Consider the following 18,126-nt stretch of genomic DNA (forward strand, 5'->3'; position numbering starts at 1 on the left):
AATCACATCTGTGTCATCGTGGATGAGTTTAGAAAACAATACAGAACATACAAACAAGATGCTCAAGGTAGCTTGAAGCAAGCAGTATGATACTCTCCTATGAACAAAATATTACTTGGTCTTTAGCTCATCAAAAATTTCAGTAACTTCCAGGTGAGTATTTCCTGCATAAGGTTTTGTGGAAACAAACGTGGGTGTGTACTATTACATGTTTTCTTTTTCCATTTTTCAACTTAAAAGGTTAGTTTTTATGTAGGAAGTTCTGTTTCACTGAGACTAGTTAATTTGGAGGGAAATGAAAAATAGCGTCTGGCATGGAAAGAAATTTGGGCACTACACACTGTTGAACTGCTACAGTTCCACTGTCTGAGGAGAAGAGGCTGTAAAGAGAGAGCCTAAGTTGCAGCTAAAGATGGGAAGAGAAGAAAGGAATTGAACTTACAGTAATACAGTTCACGGAGAAAGGAATTTCTCTTTCCATTCCCACAAAGAACACAGGCCCAAATCCTCTTAATTTTGTCCCTTCGTATGGGTCATAAAAATCGCCATCAACACTGAGGGGCCAACCTGCCTTAAAACCCAGGAGGCATTAGCCACTCTTCCTCCTCCCCTCGATGCTTAAGTATCATCCTCTTTGTTTAAATTTTATCACATACAGCAGAGCATGTTCAGCTCCATTTCCCTAGTTACACTGCTCCCGATATGAAATAGACCAACATTCTGAATATACACTTAAAATTGTACTTGTCTTTCTCTCACTTGTTTGCAGCCTCTGTTGCTGTCAGTCACTCTCACATGTATGTCTGTACTTACCATTGGAAGGTCTTTGAGAATCTGTATACCATCTCCTGGACCCATATGTGCTATGTGGTTAAAATTAGTTGGGTTAGAAATTAATTTATTTCTCATTTCCGGATCGCGTAGCATCTCCCTGGAAGAGAAAATACTTTGTTTAGATATTTCATTCGAGGTGAGGATGGACATTCATAAAACAAGTACAGCTTTGATTATCAGCTACTTTTAAATGGAAATTAACTATTTAACCATGTTAACAGTGATAAACCCTTGCTATCAGCACTCGCATGGACAAGCTTCCAGCTCGAAGAGAGGGCAAGGGGCCAGAACAAAAGAATGCTGTTTGCAGGCTAACAGTCCATGCCCAGTAGTTACTAATATTCAAAGAATATACAAACACTATGAGCTGATAAAAAGCTCTGTAAGATGAGTAAAAACAGAACTCATTTGTGATGTATTACAAAGTGGAGATGAAAATGAAGTACAAATATGAAAATAGAATTAAAATAATACTGCAGTACCTTTCTCAGTCTGTGGTCAGAATTAAAAGCTCTTCAAAATGGCAAGGATGCATTTCAGAACTCAGAATAAATAAAATTTTAAAACACCAAACCGCGATCGGCTCAGAAAAGCAAGGACAAGAACTGGAATTTTATCTCCACTGTACACAGCTGTTACTTTTCTTAGAGCCAAAAAGGAAGGAAAGCTGGGAGCCAACCATCGGTGGAAGACGTTGGAAGTTAGAAAACTGAAATACTCAGTTCTTGGAGTGTAGCTTAGCACAGTAGCAGGTCATCGTTAGTGAGTGATAGTAAATGGTCAGTAACATCCTCTGTGAACACTCTGAGTAGTGCAGACCTATTTTTATTGCCATTTAGGAAAGTATTTGTGAACTGTTAAAGACTTCTATTAGAAACACATCCTGAAGTCCTATGTCCTCTGAAGAGGTGAGTTTTCTGAGATTTATAGAACGTTTATGTAGTTAAATCTATAAATCAAAAAAAGCAGATGCCTTGGAATACTGCTGAGAGTAGAATTGCCTTCAGAAAGAAAAGCAGAACCAGAGTCTGAAAGTAATTAATCCATATGCATAGTTAGCAATGTAATCTCCTTTTGCAAAGTGTTTATTACAGATCTTTATATATACAGTATATGTGCACACCTATGTACCTATATACAGTATGTGGAGACATGCATTCCAAATTACAGCTCTTTCACATAATTAATTTGAACTAATGAATACTTGTGTATCCAGTGCATATCCAAATCCAAACTGGTATTTACACAAATTAAACATTGAGGATTAAGGCAGTAGTGAAGAGACAGAAACATCTGAATGGGCGCTCCAAAAAGCAACAAATGAAGTACTACATTGGCATCACTCACTGTCCTTCAGGGCCTACAGGCATGTACAGAAGACAAGTACATGTTGAATACCGACCTCCTCTGCTGCATCCTCTCCTCCTCTGGTACTCTGAATGAATAGCGGCGCTTGTTATTGATGTTTCGAACCATTTGCTTCCGGCTGTTATCTGATGTCTCAGGAACTACCAGTTCATCGCCCTCTGAAATCAATATAAATATGATGATCCAGTGGGACACTTCATTAGGCATTCATGGAATTTGAATGCAAAGACCTTTTCTCCCTCTGCTCTTGCTAGTGTTGACACCACCCATTTCCCAAACATGAACAAATGCTCCTTGATTTATGGGTTTTCTTGGTCACTATCTACTCTGTTATATAGCAACAGACTTTTAACCCTTCTTCACACACAAGCTGCCACAACTATGTTCTCAAAATACCGCTGATTAATTCTTCCAAAACCCAAAACATTTAGGTGGGCAGGAAAGGATCTCAGTCCTCTATCTCTAACTTTCTTTGGCAGTTCTCACTGAAAATCACTACAACAGTCTTGTTCTGCCAGTCATCTGGAAACTCAGTGCAAGATTCTTTTTCATTCATTCCCTGCTCCAAAGAGACTACTCCTTTTGAACGCTGACGTATTTTGGTGCAACTGTGGGAAAAGGGAAGATTTTTTCCACATGCGTAGATCTGACCAAGGCATCTTTAATAAAGACATGAAATGTATAGCAGTGATAATCATACAATAGGAGCGTTACTTTGAATGAACGCTGCAACTGCTCTGTCTTGTTTTATATATATGGAGACTAAAGTTACACTTAATAAACTTGAACATACCCAACACCTACTGCTCACTGCCAAAACAGTTTTTGTATGGAACTGAAATCTCTTCTTTCCTTAAGATCAACTGGAGATTTCATGAACTGTGGGATCTACTAGGTAAGTAGCTTCAGGAAAAAAACTGGCAGACTTTTAAGGAGATACACCTGGAGGATACTTTACTGTTTGGCAACCTTTTCTGAAAGACAGTGAGAAGCGTACAGGAGCAAAGATCAGCCTCACACACTTCTGATCCTATGCTCTCCAGTTTTTTTTCCTCTTCTGCTCTACTTTTAATGTTCAACCTTTATTAGACTTGAAAATTCTTTATACATACTTCCACCATCTTGCTTCTCTCTACCACTGTCATTCATTTTGCACTAATTTGATAGCAATTTAAATAAACACTGAAACACTGCCAACAGCAGTATATGTTTCTAGAGTGTTTATTTCCACTATTTTCAGAATAGTTGTTAAAAAAAAAAAAAATAGCTCTTGATTGTTAAACCAAAGCACGTCCCCCCTCCACCTAAGAGGTGAAAAAAAAGGTTAAGGAAATTATTCAGGAGCATGCTTATGAAATGGGCTCTAAAGAAAAAAAAGGTCAAAAAGACTCATAACAAAAATAGAATTCTGAAGTTAAAACTTTGGCACACAATCATATGTAGCCCTAATAACAAGTTATGAATACATAATATTATATTACTTTCTGATCCTTAGGAAAGGTTAGGTTAAGTATAATATTAATTTTAATATAGTACTGCCAAGATCACTATTAAAGCCTTTAATTGTGCAGGCATTTTTAGATAGTGTTCTGTCAGGTGATCCCAGATTTGGAAGGAGTGTCTAGCCATTCTATTTTCTATTTCCAGTCTTCATTAAAGTCTTCATTGAATATTCAAAAGGGAAAAAAGTTCAGAGTAGCTGCCTAGCAGACATAATTGCAATCCATTGCAAGTGGAATCTATAAGCTTTCGCTTTCTCCCAAATTAACAAGCACCCCTAAGTTTGACAGATCACTTTCTACAATGCACAGATCCAGGCCAAAGAAAAATGCTCTTTCTAAACAAGAATTTGCATGGTGAAAGTTGGCTTCTCTTTACTTACCTGCCATTTTGTTTTTGAAATATATTAATCTGACTGTCTCCAGGCCTAAAAGGTTTAGTGATCCTTCTGTATTCAAGGGTCGTACCTGAAACAAGGAAAATCAGTCCTTGTAATATTAACAACTCACATTTATATAGCGCATTTTATTCTGAAAGTTCCAAGGTGCATTATAAACTCTATAAAAGGAGCACTGTTACGAAGCCAACCAGGGAGCAGAACAGCGTAACTGGCCAGAGCAAACCCTGCTCCACAGAAGAACTGCAGGCTGGAGGGAGCAGTGTCTCCTATCTCCAGTAACACATGCCTGCTCTCAAGAAGAACAACTGTGAGTCATTAAAGCCATGAAGCAGAGTTAAAAATAATTTTAGATTTTAAACTTCTGTTTGGAGAACAAGCACAAAGGGAGTTGCCTAAAATTCCACTTAAAGACATAGGCTTAACACCATTCCTCCCAGCATTTAAATAAATAGTTCTTAGAAGTCTACTTCATATAACAATTCAATTTTGTCTGTTAGATGCACAAAGCAATAAGCTGTGCTTTTATCTTGTGTTAGTATCACGTCACAATGACGCTTTGCAACTTGATAAGAGTATATACAGATTGCTAAAACCTATCGGTATTAGTGATTTCCAACCTCAAAATGAAAGAAGCATTCCACACTCTGAGTCTGCAAATTGTGTTAGAACCAAATTCTTCATAATAAATTGCCGTTTTTGAGTGTCCTAGATGTAGCAGTTCTTGTTCGTTGAGAGTAGCTTCATTCATTAAATGGGCAGTCTTGAGCCAAATACTAATCAAAGTACTAAATCACATTCTGCTGTGTAGGAAAAAAATGCTCCAACTGCTTAATAACTCAGAGTTTGGACATCAGAAAGAGCAGAGGAAATTTCCTCTAAAAGGCCAGATTCTTCTTCTTTCCTTAAGATGGTTAATAGCTGAGGACCTTGACCTTTGCACTATTTATCCTTACAGCATTGCCATAATATCCTGGTCTGCATCTGACATGGGAAATCAATATGCAGAGAGACTGAATGACTAACACAAGACCACAAGGACAATTTCTTGTAGTTCTATGTCATTGGCATGCCAGTTAAAGGTATTATCTTGACACTAATACAAAGTTGAAGTCAGTCTAAACTATGGGGAAAAAAAACTTTTCTTCTTTCTTTCCAAATACAGCTGAGCAAACACCTCCTAAATACCAAGGAAGTGTCAGTTTTCAAAAACCTCTTCCCTTTGATAAGTGATCCAAACCTGACATCATCCTGGTGTTTTAATATTTGTACTGGTTGAACCAAAATGTTCTAACCCTATCTGTCTACAATGTTCTCAAGCAGCAGAAGATAAGATTTCTGAAGGCCTGTTTAAATATCCACCTGTTTAACATCCACCATCTTCTGGCAATAACATAGATGCAATCAGTCCCAATGAAGTCACATGCAATTAATACCAAGAAACTGCTCTCTACAATAGTATCAGTAAGTCTAACATATTCATATGCTCCAGACTGACCATTCATCTAAAACACCAAAACCACATGCAAAACACATTTCATATTTTATACTTTGAACAAAAAACACTGGTTTCTTTGCAGTGGCTCTTCTTTTAGTTCAAATTATTTTTAAACAAGCAGTTTTAATGACGGCTTCTAATGTGCTTAAAAAACCCAGTATGACTGTAGCAAAGCAATATCGAGTCTAGGCATATTCTTTAACTGATATTGAAACAGCAAGTTACCTTTTTGAGAGGAATAGTCTGAATCCACTCCATGGAGTTCACGTCGAAGATATCAATTGCATTTTCACTGTACACAGAGAGGTATGGTGCATTGTAACCTGAGAGGTAAGGATTAGGTATAGTGTCATGTCAGGGCTATGACATGTCATGTCATAGACGGGGCTCAAAATACACAATTTCTTATGGTTGAACCATATTTATTACAAAAAACCCCCATGCCACAACCCAACAACAATCTTTGCAAAGTGTGTTTTAACTCAAAAATGACCAAGAAATTTATTCTGAAGGCAAACCACCACCAAAAAAACCTAAAACCTTCATGACTTTTCTTTGAACTTTGCAGAACCAAACTACTTTTTGAAGTACAAGGGATTACAGTTTACTCTGCCAAACACTGATGTGGTTCAAAGTTTTTTTTCTTCTAAAAGCCCTATTTTTAAGAGCTCGCATTTTGAAAATGATGTGGTAGGAAAATATATTGTTGTTATTTAATAACTGTCATTTGAATAAACTGAGCTCCTAGTCTTTGGATTATGTAGTGAATGAACATCAGTTGGAACTAAGCACCATGACACAGTCATAAAATCTTCATGTTTCCTTCTAGCTTTAATTCTCTTTTCTTATTTTCTGGATTGTAAAGAGAATTCTTGTGCTACTCATCTGGCACATTTCCCCAGGACAACATTTGTTCCACTGGGACCACTTCTAAAGGAGAATTCAGTATTTCCATGTCGGCAACAAGACTGCCATGGTCTGCCAAGACTAACAAGAGCATCCAATTTGTGTTTAAATGTAACAGTTTTTGCTATAAAATATACCTCCATTCTGAACTGAAATAACATCAAGTCACTTCATTTAAGGCAATCAAAAAACTTTCACAAGTATCAATGACCAGTATAGATGAACTACATGTGAAAATACCTGTTTTACAATCTATCACAAAATCTTTTATTTTCATTCATTTATTCTCCGAGTCCATTGTAATAATCACACTCTCGCTTGAAAAGAAGTGACATACAGCCTGTAAAAGTTGCTCCTTCCACATTCAGAAGGGGCTTCACTCAAACAAGGTGAAACATTCCCCTCCTCCGCAGTGTGACTGTACTGCTGTCACAGTGAAGTAAGAAGGCAGACTATTTTAAAAATCAACATAAGACTGGGCTCATTCACAGATACTCTGAGGACAAATTTGGCTAATCTTTATCCTCATTCAGAAAGACATTAAAAAGAAGATGGGCATTGCAGGGTTTTTTTTCCTCCAACCGTCACAAAGATAAAGCCCCAGCTTTGAAAAAACGTGCAATAAATATTTAACACAGTTCTTGCTGGAAACTGAAATCTTGAAAAATTACAGTATTTTTCCCTTGAGGTTATGAAATATTTTGAGTAGAAAAAATTTTTCCACCACCGCCTGCCATACATTGTATTTTGGGGAAGAGGGAGACAGAGGGGGAAAAACTTAAATTTTTAAAAAATATTTTTAAAAAAGCAAAGAGAGGAGATGAATGAGAAGAGTGTCAAAAAAAATGCTGAGGAAGGGAGAATGAAGGAGTAAGGAAAGAAAAGAAAAAAACCCGTTAAGTAGGAATAAACACCATTAGAGAAAATCAAGTCAAACTACCAGATCCTGATGAAAGAGGGAGACAGAGGGGGAAAAACTTAAATTTTTAAAAAATATTTTTAAAAAAGCAAAGAGAGGAGATGAATGAGAAGAGTGTCAAAAAAAATGCTGAGGAAGGGAGAATGAAGGAGTAAGGAAAGAAAAGAAAAAAACCCGTTAAGTAGGAATAAACACCATTAGAGAAAATCAAGTCAAACTACCAGATCCTGATGACTCTGAACATCAAGAAAGCTTGAATCACAATGCTGAGCCAAAGTACAATCAAATTTTATGACTTTAAATAACAACAGTCCAGTATCAGTGGTAGCAAATGCATAAAGAACCCATTAGCCTCTGTAGGACCTGAGGCTTTCAGCTGTTTTAGAGATCAGGCCACGTGTTTAGAAATTGGACATCAGAGTTAGAAATCCTGACCCTTGATTCCTCTTTGTGCTACAGCAGCACGAGTCAGTGACAGTTGTCAAAACTAGCATAAACGAGATCAGGATTAAACCCCCTGACTAGATTAAAAATGCTGACAGAAGCTGAGGGCATTCATTTACCTGTCAGGTAATTATCCTTGAACTTCACTTCCTGTGGATTCTAATACAAGCAGTCATCACTTCAATGTATAATAGCAAGTACACTGACACACATGGCAACTTACAGCAAGAAGATGGAGTTGCGGGCCACATCAATTCTTGTTGTCTAGATCTTCGGCCCTGGCAGTCAACGTAAACCCCTACGCTGCTAAAACACAGCAGGTATTCTTTATTTGAGATTTCGACTGCACAGATGGCATCAGTTGGCTGCTGTGAGATAAATGATAGCGTGTGGTCATCTGGATGGAGCAGACTGTATGGGCTGCCTTCTCCATGAAGGGGGTATTTTAAGAAACCTGACTGGTAGCCCACACAAAGACGGTCACTGAAGACTGACATCCACTGGACATTCCCCTGGACTTGAATCTCCTTGATCTTTTTGTGACGTATCTTGCTCTGATTTAGTTCATAACAGAGGACCTGCCTTTTCATAGCTACACACAGGCATGTAAGAGCTCCGTGGCGCACATGTCCAGAAACTATTGACTGACAGCCTTTTGTCTCTGCCAGCTTATAAAACTCCGTCTCCCTTCCATCCAGGGCAGCCATAGGGAAAAGCCGCACATGACGGTTTCGTCCTGAGATTACTGCAATGAGCTGTTCATTTGGGATAAGCTCAATCTGATGAACCTTCTTGTTGTCACCAACACGGATAATCTCTAAAAAAACAAAACAAAAACAAAAGCCCCCGAATCCAAGTAAATAATGTTGAAGTGTGAATTGATTATAACATATGTATTTGTAAAGATAAACTATGAAAGAAACCCAAGAAATCCCCTTTATTGCTTCCCTGCAATATTAAAAAGTACAGAATCAAAACTTGTATTTTAATGATACCATATGTGGCTTTTCCTCATCAGAAAAAGGGAGGAGCAGATCCGATGCAGTAACAACCGCTGTATTATTTCAGTATTCATTTCAAAAACAGTTTATAGCCACAAAACTACTGAATAAAGGAAAACCCTCAAAGAACTGAAACATACAATTAAACATGTTGCTTGTTGAATTAGCTTGGGCATCTGTCATTACATCTCTTTACAATACCAAACGTAAGTTTTCATTTCCAATACCAAGGAGGAGGTTCCAGAAAGGATCAAGCCAGTCTCCTTACTGAGGTGCACAGCAGGAGAAGAGGAGACAATAGTCACAAATTGAAATGAGGGAGGTTCCTACTGGATATACAAAGAAAACATTTCATTGTGAGAATAATTTGCAACAGGCATCCCAGAGAGATTGTGGAACCTCGAACCTAAGTTTTCATTTCCAATACCAAGGAGGAGGTTCCAGAAAGGATCAAGCCAGTCTCCTTACTGAGGTGCACAGCAGGAGAAGAGGAGACAATAGTCACAAATTGAAATGAGGGAGGTTCCTACTGGATATACAAAGAAAACATTTCATTGTGAGAATAATTTGCAACAGGCATCCCAGAGAGATTGTGGAACCTCCGTCCTTGTCGACTGGATTTTCAAGACCTGACTGGACGAAGTCCTGAGCAATCTGGTCTGAATTCAGTATTGAACCTGCTTCAAACAAGGGAAGAAAACCTTCAACTGCATTCCAGATGCTGGATCTTTGTTACTGGAAAGGATATCCGAAACAGAAAGTGCACAGAACACCACCTTATTATCAGCTCTCACATGGGGTTGTCCAGCTGATAATGTAGTAAATCGAGAAAAATGAAACCAGAGGATATTGAAAGAGAAAAAAGGTTACAAAGTCACTTTCTGATTATTTAATATTAGGGAAATTATTACCAGTTCCTCATTTCTTACCGTCTTTGGTGACATGCACAACAAATAACCCTTCTTCATTCCCCAGAGCTATTCTTTCATGGTCTATGATATTAAGGGGAGAAAAAAAAAAAAGGTTATTTTTCTTTGGAAATACTTCTTCAACAATAGTGATAATTCTGATTAACAGAGACAGTTTTTTAATATCTTGAAATAAACAAATATAAAGCCAAACCCAACACATTCCTGTAACAAAACAAACATTGGTAACCTCCCAATCTTTCAAATTTCTGAAAAAAATAAGTCTTTTCCCATTTCTCCTGTTAGTAGAAGTAACAGCAAGAAACATCATTTTTAACAAACCATTCAGAGCACTTAAGTGTACTACCGACTTTGAAATAACTATAATATCATATTTAAATAATCAGAGTTTAACTTATTTTATGCAGTAGCATTTAAAATGACTAAATTAATTCTCTGCTTTTATGTTTTCTCTCTGGACCCACAGGCAGATTTTGTAAAGTCAGTGATTTACGTCTATTCTATAGTGCTAATTTTGCCCAGTTAAGGAATAATGTTTACAGAATAACAAGAGAGTAATGTCCAATTCTCAGTCAAAATTATCCATAATTATGAATATGTGTGAATAGGGGGAATATTCTTAGCGATCTGACAAAAGTACCGGGTAGTGAATTGCACTTCTCTCTTAAACCCATCCACATTTCCATATGGGATAAAAACACTACATATTACTCTCTATTCAGTAGATAATGCAATTTAACACGTTTTTTTGCAAAAAAGTATGCTTTTAGCATACCCATTTTTCTTAGAGCTTTCTCCGTATTCATTTCATACCTATGATTGCTGCTGACTGTGTTGTTTTGATGAGGGGTAAGGTACTGTCATAAGCTTCTTTGGGAACATAGACTGAGCGGTCTTTGAGTTTGTTCTTCTTCAAAATCCTATGCAATTCATTCAGCACTCCTACCCACTTGCTTTTTTCATTCTCACCGTCTGCTAGAATCAGGATTGAACACTTATTACTGGATGCAGAGAGCTGGGAAGCTGTAACCTGGAAAATTTTAAAATATGTATTTTAAGTCATAAGCAATAAAAAATTTCATCATGATCATTTTTACAAGGGTATCAGATGCCTGTAAGTGCCCTTTTAATTAGCTGTCTGAACTAAGAATGCAAAAATTTAGCCTCAGTTAATAGAAAACACTCTGTCTCAATCAAGAACCCACAGCAGAAAAACCTGTAGATGGGAATAACTCAAAGAACAGAGAAAACTTCGGCTTTATTCTAAATGCATTTGTATTTATTCTATAATTCGGAAATGTCTGCCCTAAATAAGCTGGTCAATTGTTTCTCACTGTAATTTTATAATGAAGCTGGTCAATTGTTTCTCACAGCAATTTTATAATGAAAAGCATTTCTTACAAAGTATTCTGTATGTTTAAGACCAATAGTTTTTGTTAATAACTTAATGCAATAGGAATGGTCTTTATGGAAGAATGATCTATGATCCTTTTCATGTATTTGGTACAGCTACTATAGATAAAAATGAAAGTCCCTTTTGTAGGTTTATCTCCTCTCAGCACGCAGCATGATGAACAGTCTGAAAGCCGGAAAAACAAGGAGTGAAATACAATGGTATAGTACAGAAATGATAGGGAAATTAATAAGACACCAAAGATATTTCACTGAGGTGAAAGCTTCAGTAGAATATCTAGTAAAAATAAGAATAGTATTAGAAAAAGCCAATGATGGCAAAATCCTGACAATAAACTTTGATGTGCATTTTACACTAGATTTCTATACTGACTACCTGATAAAATGGGAGTTTTCAGAGATCTAATGCATATATACAAAGAAAATAGATAAAATAAAGGCTTCAGGAATAACACAACAAATTAAATTGAGAAGCAGAAGGCAACTTTAGGAAATGAGAATGTAGAAGGTCGCAAAGAACAGAAGAATTCCAAATGACTAACAGGAGGTTGAGAAAACTACGTCTTATTGTGAAGGTTAAAAAAATAAAACCCACATAAAGGGGAGATGAGAGCCTTGTCTAAACGTACCAGTGCTATTTTTACCACGAAAATGATATATGTACAGATCCTTATGCGTTGCTGCTGCTGCCATGGATACCACACGGCCAGAACTTGCAAAGGAAATAAAATACTAGCAAGCTGTCAGTGAATGCACACTGTACATCACACTGTGAAACCCTGTATTTCTGGGTTACTAGGTTCAAGACATAATACTTACCCTAAAGATACAGGGGATATCTTTTCGATTTGCATGGATGACGTCTGAGGCCAAGACAGAACTCACTGAGAATTCTTCATCCCTTACAGAGACCACAAACATAATTGGAAAAGAGTTAAAGAGCAAAATCTGTATGGTTTTTTTTAACTTATATTTCCATAGTACCAATAGCCTTGTTTTGTGAAGGGCACAACAAGACAGTACTGAGATCTAATTTTTAAAATTATCCTTTCCTCTTTATCTGCAGGCAAAACTCACAAATGCAATGTTGCATAATTAATTCCTGGTAAATGTTGATGGAGATAAATCTATTCAGAGTATCTGCTTTTTGTCTGTTTAAATTAAAAACTTTTTAAAAAAAATATTTCCATAGTACCAATAGCCTTGTTTTGTGAAGGGCACAACAAGACAGTACTGAGATCTAATTTTTAAAATTATCCTTTCCTCTTTATCTGCAGGTGAAACTCACAAATGCAATGTTGCATAATTAATTCCTGGTAAATGTTGATGGAGATAAATCTATTCAGAGTATCTGCTTTTTGTCTGTTTAAATTAAAACCTTTTTAAAAAAAATAAAAACAATCACACTTAAAAAATAAGCCTGGACCAAGAACACCTCTCCAACTCTTTCACAAGAATCCAAACTCACTAGAAGCTATAAGCTACAGCTGTTTGAGACTTCCTGGATAAACTAACCTAGTTCAGAGATGAGCTTTACTTAGTCGGTATGTTACATGTTCTCAACCTTCACTGAAGTTGGTAGTATTTCAGTAATACTGAAGACAGTGGGAACAAACTATTTAGCCCTTCTGAATGAAAAATTGTGTTAGTTTTATCCTCCAACAAAGTTTTATCTGTCTTTCAAAACTCTACTCAACCCCAAAAGAATGTATTTTTCTTCTTTATTCTTTCCAGATCTTCTATACAGCTAAACAGATGCATTTGGGCACATGATGTAGTAATGGAAGTTTAAATTGCCACAGACGAACACACAAGCGTAGTTCAGGCTAACTGCAAATACTGCTTTTTTCTGGAAAATTAGAGGCTCTCAACATGGATTACAGTGTTTCATAAAAGCTCCGGAGCTTGCTTACTGATTTCACAAAAAGGAAAAGCAGAAAAAAACCTCCCAGTGCCTCTGAAAAGCTCCCACTCAGCACTGAACAGCTTACCTCATGTCTATGACCTGACTCACTATCACGCTGGGCTGGGATGCTTTTCCTTCTGCTACATCATATAGGAAGAGTTTAAAATCACAGATCACTGCCAGCGCTCTCTGCCAACCTTTCTTTACTCCAGCTGGTTTTGGTACCTTTAGCAAAATAAATCCTGATCAACTCTCTGCACGTTTGCATGCAATCAAAAATCAAACACACAGTACGAAAATCAATTCTCTCATCTAGGCTGACAAGCTTTCATTCAGTGATAACATTAAGCAACATAAGCAATAGCACAGGTGCAGTAACAGCATCAAACACAGCCACACAGACAGCACAATATATTATTTAAAGAATTCATAGCACCACAGATTGATTCTTCTTATTTCACAAACTCATTCAAAGCTATATTAAGAAATATAGAGAAAGAAATCCACCTCTAGTTGGTCAACAGGAATATGGCCAAAACTGTGTCAAGTAAATTTTAGTATTTATATACAAGTACCCACACCAATGACCCTAAACAGTACTAGCATCAACAGAAAGACTCAAAAACTCACAGGCCCTGGAAGACGATCTGATGTCTAGAGATGGATTATTCAAGACCAACTCAAAGCACAAAGGCTGACAGAGATGGAGAGAGAATTACTGTTGAAAACGCTAAGAGTTGCTTTGTGAAAATTTAGGTCTTAGTCTCCAAACTGTTACCTTAAGGTATAATTGAATCCATCCCCCCTGATGCCCCAATTAGAGTTTAATTCCAGCTCTGGAAAACAAGAAATTTAATGTAAGTGCCCCACATGCAGCTACCTGATACTTACTCGGACATGTCCTTCATAAGCTGTTCCTATGCCTTTCTGCGGATCTATTCCCAAAGGTCCCTTAGTCTGTTCGGGAGGGATTGGACATACTGCGGGAGCCTTGTCTGCACAGGTCACGTGGCAAGAGAATCCACATACTTGTGAGGAGGAGAAGAGGAGGAGAAACAAAAAGACTTGATGGTTATTTCTTGTGCAATGCGAAAGCTATGATAATGATGATGACATTTATAAAGGAATTCTCCCTTTTTTGACCAACAACTGAATAGTTTCACTGAACTTTGCTACACCGAGACAGAAATGTAAGTCTGCGCACAGCAGCAGTTCATGCTTTTATCTGCTCTAAATTCTGATTTTCTCATTTCCAGAGGTGTATGGATACACAGTCTGGTTTCATCCAGGTAAGAAAGAGCCTAAGCAGAAGTTCACACTGAGATAATGTCAATGATTTCCTCTAGGCCCAACTCTACTAGTAAACAAAAAGCTGGAAGCTCTTCTCAATGATGAGCGTCATTCTGTGTATGTACAAACCTAGAATAAATTAGTCCTGGAAAGAAGCAAAAGTGGTACTGAATGGTGAAGCTGTCTTACATTTTGCCCTGAGTCAGAAAGCAAAGCTGCTGTCAGCGTACTCGACCACTGACTGTGGCCCCTTATTACTATTTTAAGTAAACTGAACTAAGCTCTTCTACCACCACTGGAATAAGTATGTCCCCAGATAACTAGGTAATCTGTTACATAAGATGTTCAAAGTGTTTGGCTTCTACTGTTAAAAGACTGAAGCACGAGAACGTATTCTGTTACTCAAAATATAAACAGAAAATTCCTGCATTATCACAGCACATTTACTGTGCAATTTGCATCTACAAGAACTTCAGTTCACACTTCCTGCTTTCACAAGTGCTTACCTTCACAAGTACAGCCCTGTCGTATCAAACCAACCATCAGAGATGTGCATTGATTGCATTTTGTTGGTGTATTAAATGATTTCACTACAAACTGGTGGGCTTTAGGCTGTGAAACAAGCAGACAAGGATGTTAATACCTATAACGCTTCTGAAGAACAGTTATTTTTTCACAGACATAAAAGTGCATAGGTGCATTTAAAAAGGTAGCTTATTTGTGTTTGCTGAAATGAGATCTGAGCTCCTAACACATGGGCTGAAAAAAATTCCTTATCAGTGCTCGTTATTAATAATTTAAACCACCCTCTGTAAACAAAACCATGGAAACCAGACCTTGTCTCAGAACACGAGTTTGCTTCCATTGCAGATAGGAAAGTTGCCAAAATTATTCCATTACACTCTAGAAGTTGAACGTGTGTATGTATGTGCTTGCTGGGCACCTGGCAGCCAGCCAAGGTCAACCCACAACAGTATTTTCTAAGCTGCAAATTCAGTGCTCCTCTCTAAGGAGTGTTGCCTTAGTTCGAAGAAAAATACCAGACTTCTTCAAAATTCTAATTTGTATGCCAGAAAGCATGACAGAGTTCAGTTTTATGGTGTCAGGCACAGGGAATTTCAGAACACCCAATTTAAAAGCAAGAGTATAGCTGAAGTTGATTTTGAAAGGGCTTCTCTTCTTGTTAGTTCTTGGGAACACAGACTACATGAGTAAGTGTTTTAATTCTCTCTCTCCCCTCAAGGATGGCAGTGCTGGTGCTATGACATCAAGGCTAAATGACTACATAATGTGGTAGTACGATTCATAAGAGGCCTTATATAAAATCCAGGAAGCTGCTTTGCTTTTCTAAAAAAACTCCCAGCAAAGTAACAACTGGTAGGTGGAGAAAGGATACAGCACAGGGTGAACGCAAAGGCTGTCCAAACAACTGGGACAATGTACATGATGTGAAATAAGACAATTTTGCAGACTACTTTAATGAGTAGGTACATTAAAATTTTACTCACTGTCCTGTTTTTCACAGCATACGATATCACAGCTAAGGGCTCAAACTTCATCCATATTTAATGACAGTTTTACTGTTACAATGGAAGCTTTCTGTCTACAGATGGATGTCTTGTTTTGAAACTTGCAGGGAAACAATACTTAGCTTTAGAAACTGATGCAACCATCAAGTAAGAAGGTTCTTTAGGGAAATATAATAAATTAGAAAGCCAATCGTTACTTACTGAGCAAATATTTGCAAAAATGAAATGATGTGCACAGTAAAATCTGTTTCACATGATTCCAAGTGCACTTACAGTATTTTTTTAATTGATCTACTAAGACGTTGCCAAAAGAACACTGTCTGCTCAAACTTTTTAGCCTTCCTTTACACAACTGAAGTCTTTTGCTATTTCGCAATTTATCAAAACAGAGAAACAGAGCTATTAGAAAGACTTACTTCATTGATTAGTTGCAGAAAAACTGTCATTTTTTTAAATATACAGAAGATTCCTAAGCCATCGAGGCACTTCTGAAACTTTTACAAGAAAATTTTTCCTTTCAGTAGCTTGTATCTTATTCCTCATTTGCTTGAATATACACAATTCACTGTGAAATAGCATACACTGACTGGCTTATTTGGCCAACAGCAAAATAATTTCAACAACTGATGTAAAATCAATATTTAGGCAAGTAAAAAGCCAGAAGACAGAAAAACTGGAATTCCTTCTCCCAGCCCAGTGCTGCAGTGCTGGCTGTAGTGCTCACTCTACACTACTTATAAAAACACAAATCTACGGTTTCATTTTAGGCTTACTCTTTGCCTTTTCTCAAAAATAAGCATCTAATTAGCACACAGATGTGCTAATCCGAGACTGGCCCACAGTGACATCAGTTTTATTGTATGCAGAGCACAGAGGCAGGTTGGTCAGACACATGCCGGAAAACACTCTCTTCCCAGAAAGTCTCTTTTTTCCTTTCTTCATGTTCTGGTTCATTTATCTCTTTCTAATGTCCAAACTACTGTTCTTCCTATAATCAAATGACTGTGTGCTGCTACAGTGGAATGCCTAGTACAACTTGTCACATCACATAATGTAAGAATGAGGGGTTTTCAGCTTTAGAAAGCAACCAGCTTGCATATAAACAACCCTTCTAGGCAGTTCTGGTAAGATTACTGTCATAAACAGTTCTCCTGAAGCTGTTGCCCAGGAGTGATATTTTCCCCCTTACTATACAAAAAGTGTGAATGCTTGACTAAATACCTTTGGTGCAGAGAGTCCCGATCCAATATATGCTGTCCTCATGGTTGGTGTGTGAATTGAACGGGGAGGATGATCTGTAACCTGAACATAGTCCCCAAAGGATCAATAAGACATCAAATACACACTATCAAAGATAGCTTGAATAAAGTAAAAAGACTACAACGTCCCACCCACCCCATCCCCAAACGTACAAGCAGCAAAACCAAACTGATTAACACAGGAAAGGACTCAGAAAACCAAATCTTATTTCTCAGCAAAACGATTTGTGAGATTGATTTCCTAAATGTCAAAAATAATTTTGTATTATCTTAAACATTTGACTGAATCTTTTCCTAGTGTAAATTAAGAGAGTGTTAAATTTTTTAACAGGGAAAGGGGATACATTATTATAGTTGCAGAGCCTGGCTAGTATATCGTATTGACAAGACTTTCAGCAGAACTCCAAAGTGTGCTCTTACAAACTACAGTATAACATTAACTTTGTGCCAGCATTTCTTACATATTCATGGCTGAGGATATGTTATGAAGAGAGACTGTATCTAATAATCGATTCAACATAGTTCCCATCCCTAATCGATTAACCATATGTGAAAGGAAATGCAACATTCCCCAAAATACAGTTCACGACTAGTGCAGAAGGCTATTACAAGGTCCTAAACAGTCTCGCTGCAGAGAAGTGGCCTTCATTCTAAAGAAAAGGATTTGCAACAGCAATTTTTATATGAGTGAAACAGTTACTCCTAAAAAAAAGACAAAAACTTGTCAACACTGAAGTACCTCGATTGGTTCATTCTCACTAGCTGTAGAAGGAGACCTTGATCTTGAATGGAGGTGAGACTTGCTGTCTTCATCCCGTGATGGAGTATTAGACAATGTAAAATTCTCAACTGAATCAATCTAGGAGAACAATTCAAGAGAAAAAAAAACAACCAAAAAAATAAATCAGAAGACATGATTAAAAATGAATTCTC

The 18,126-nt window shown here is 37.3% G+C and overlaps 1 protein-coding gene across 4 annotated transcripts in view; it reads right to left on the bottom strand.

Moving 5' to 3' along the window:
• CDC42BPA (CDC42 binding protein kinase alpha) overlaps window positions 1–18,126 on the bottom strand; it is a 210,663-nt gene that overhangs the window by 18,253 nt on the left and 174,284 nt on the right. For all 4 annotated transcript variants that reach the window (XM_019473719.1, XM_019473720.1, XM_019473718.1 and 1 more), the window contains 13 exons: window positions 17,933–18,052; window positions 17,156–17,236; window positions 14,912–15,017; window positions 14,007–14,143; window positions 13,201–13,340; window positions 12,029–12,110; window positions 10,610–10,826; window positions 9,797–9,859; window positions 8,090–8,683; window positions 5,823–5,920; window positions 4,085–4,169; window positions 2,237–2,360; window positions 814–931 (listed from right to left, as the gene is read on the bottom strand). In XM_019473719.1, the coding sequence (XP_019329264.1) occupies window positions 814–931; window positions 2,237–2,360; window positions 4,085–4,169; window positions 5,823–5,920; window positions 8,090–8,683; window positions 9,797–9,859; window positions 10,610–10,826; window positions 12,029–12,110; window positions 13,201–13,340; window positions 14,007–14,143; window positions 14,912–15,017; window positions 17,156–17,236; window positions 17,933–18,052 (1,965 nt within the window). The remainder of the gene's footprint in view (window positions 1–813; window positions 932–2,236; window positions 2,361–4,084; window positions 4,170–5,822; window positions 5,921–8,089; window positions 8,684–9,796; window positions 9,860–10,609; window positions 10,827–12,028; window positions 12,111–13,200; window positions 13,341–14,006; window positions 14,144–14,911; window positions 15,018–17,155; window positions 17,237–17,932; window positions 18,053–18,126) is intronic.

The sequence above is a fragment of the Aptenodytes forsteri genome, unplaced genomic scaffold, assembly GCF_000699145.1.
Source record: "Aptenodytes forsteri isolate BGI_AS27 unplaced genomic scaffold, ASM69914v1 Scaffold280, whole genome shotgun sequence".
In the NCBI taxonomy this organism is placed as follows: Eukaryota; Metazoa; Chordata; class Aves; order Sphenisciformes; family Spheniscidae; genus Aptenodytes; species Aptenodytes forsteri.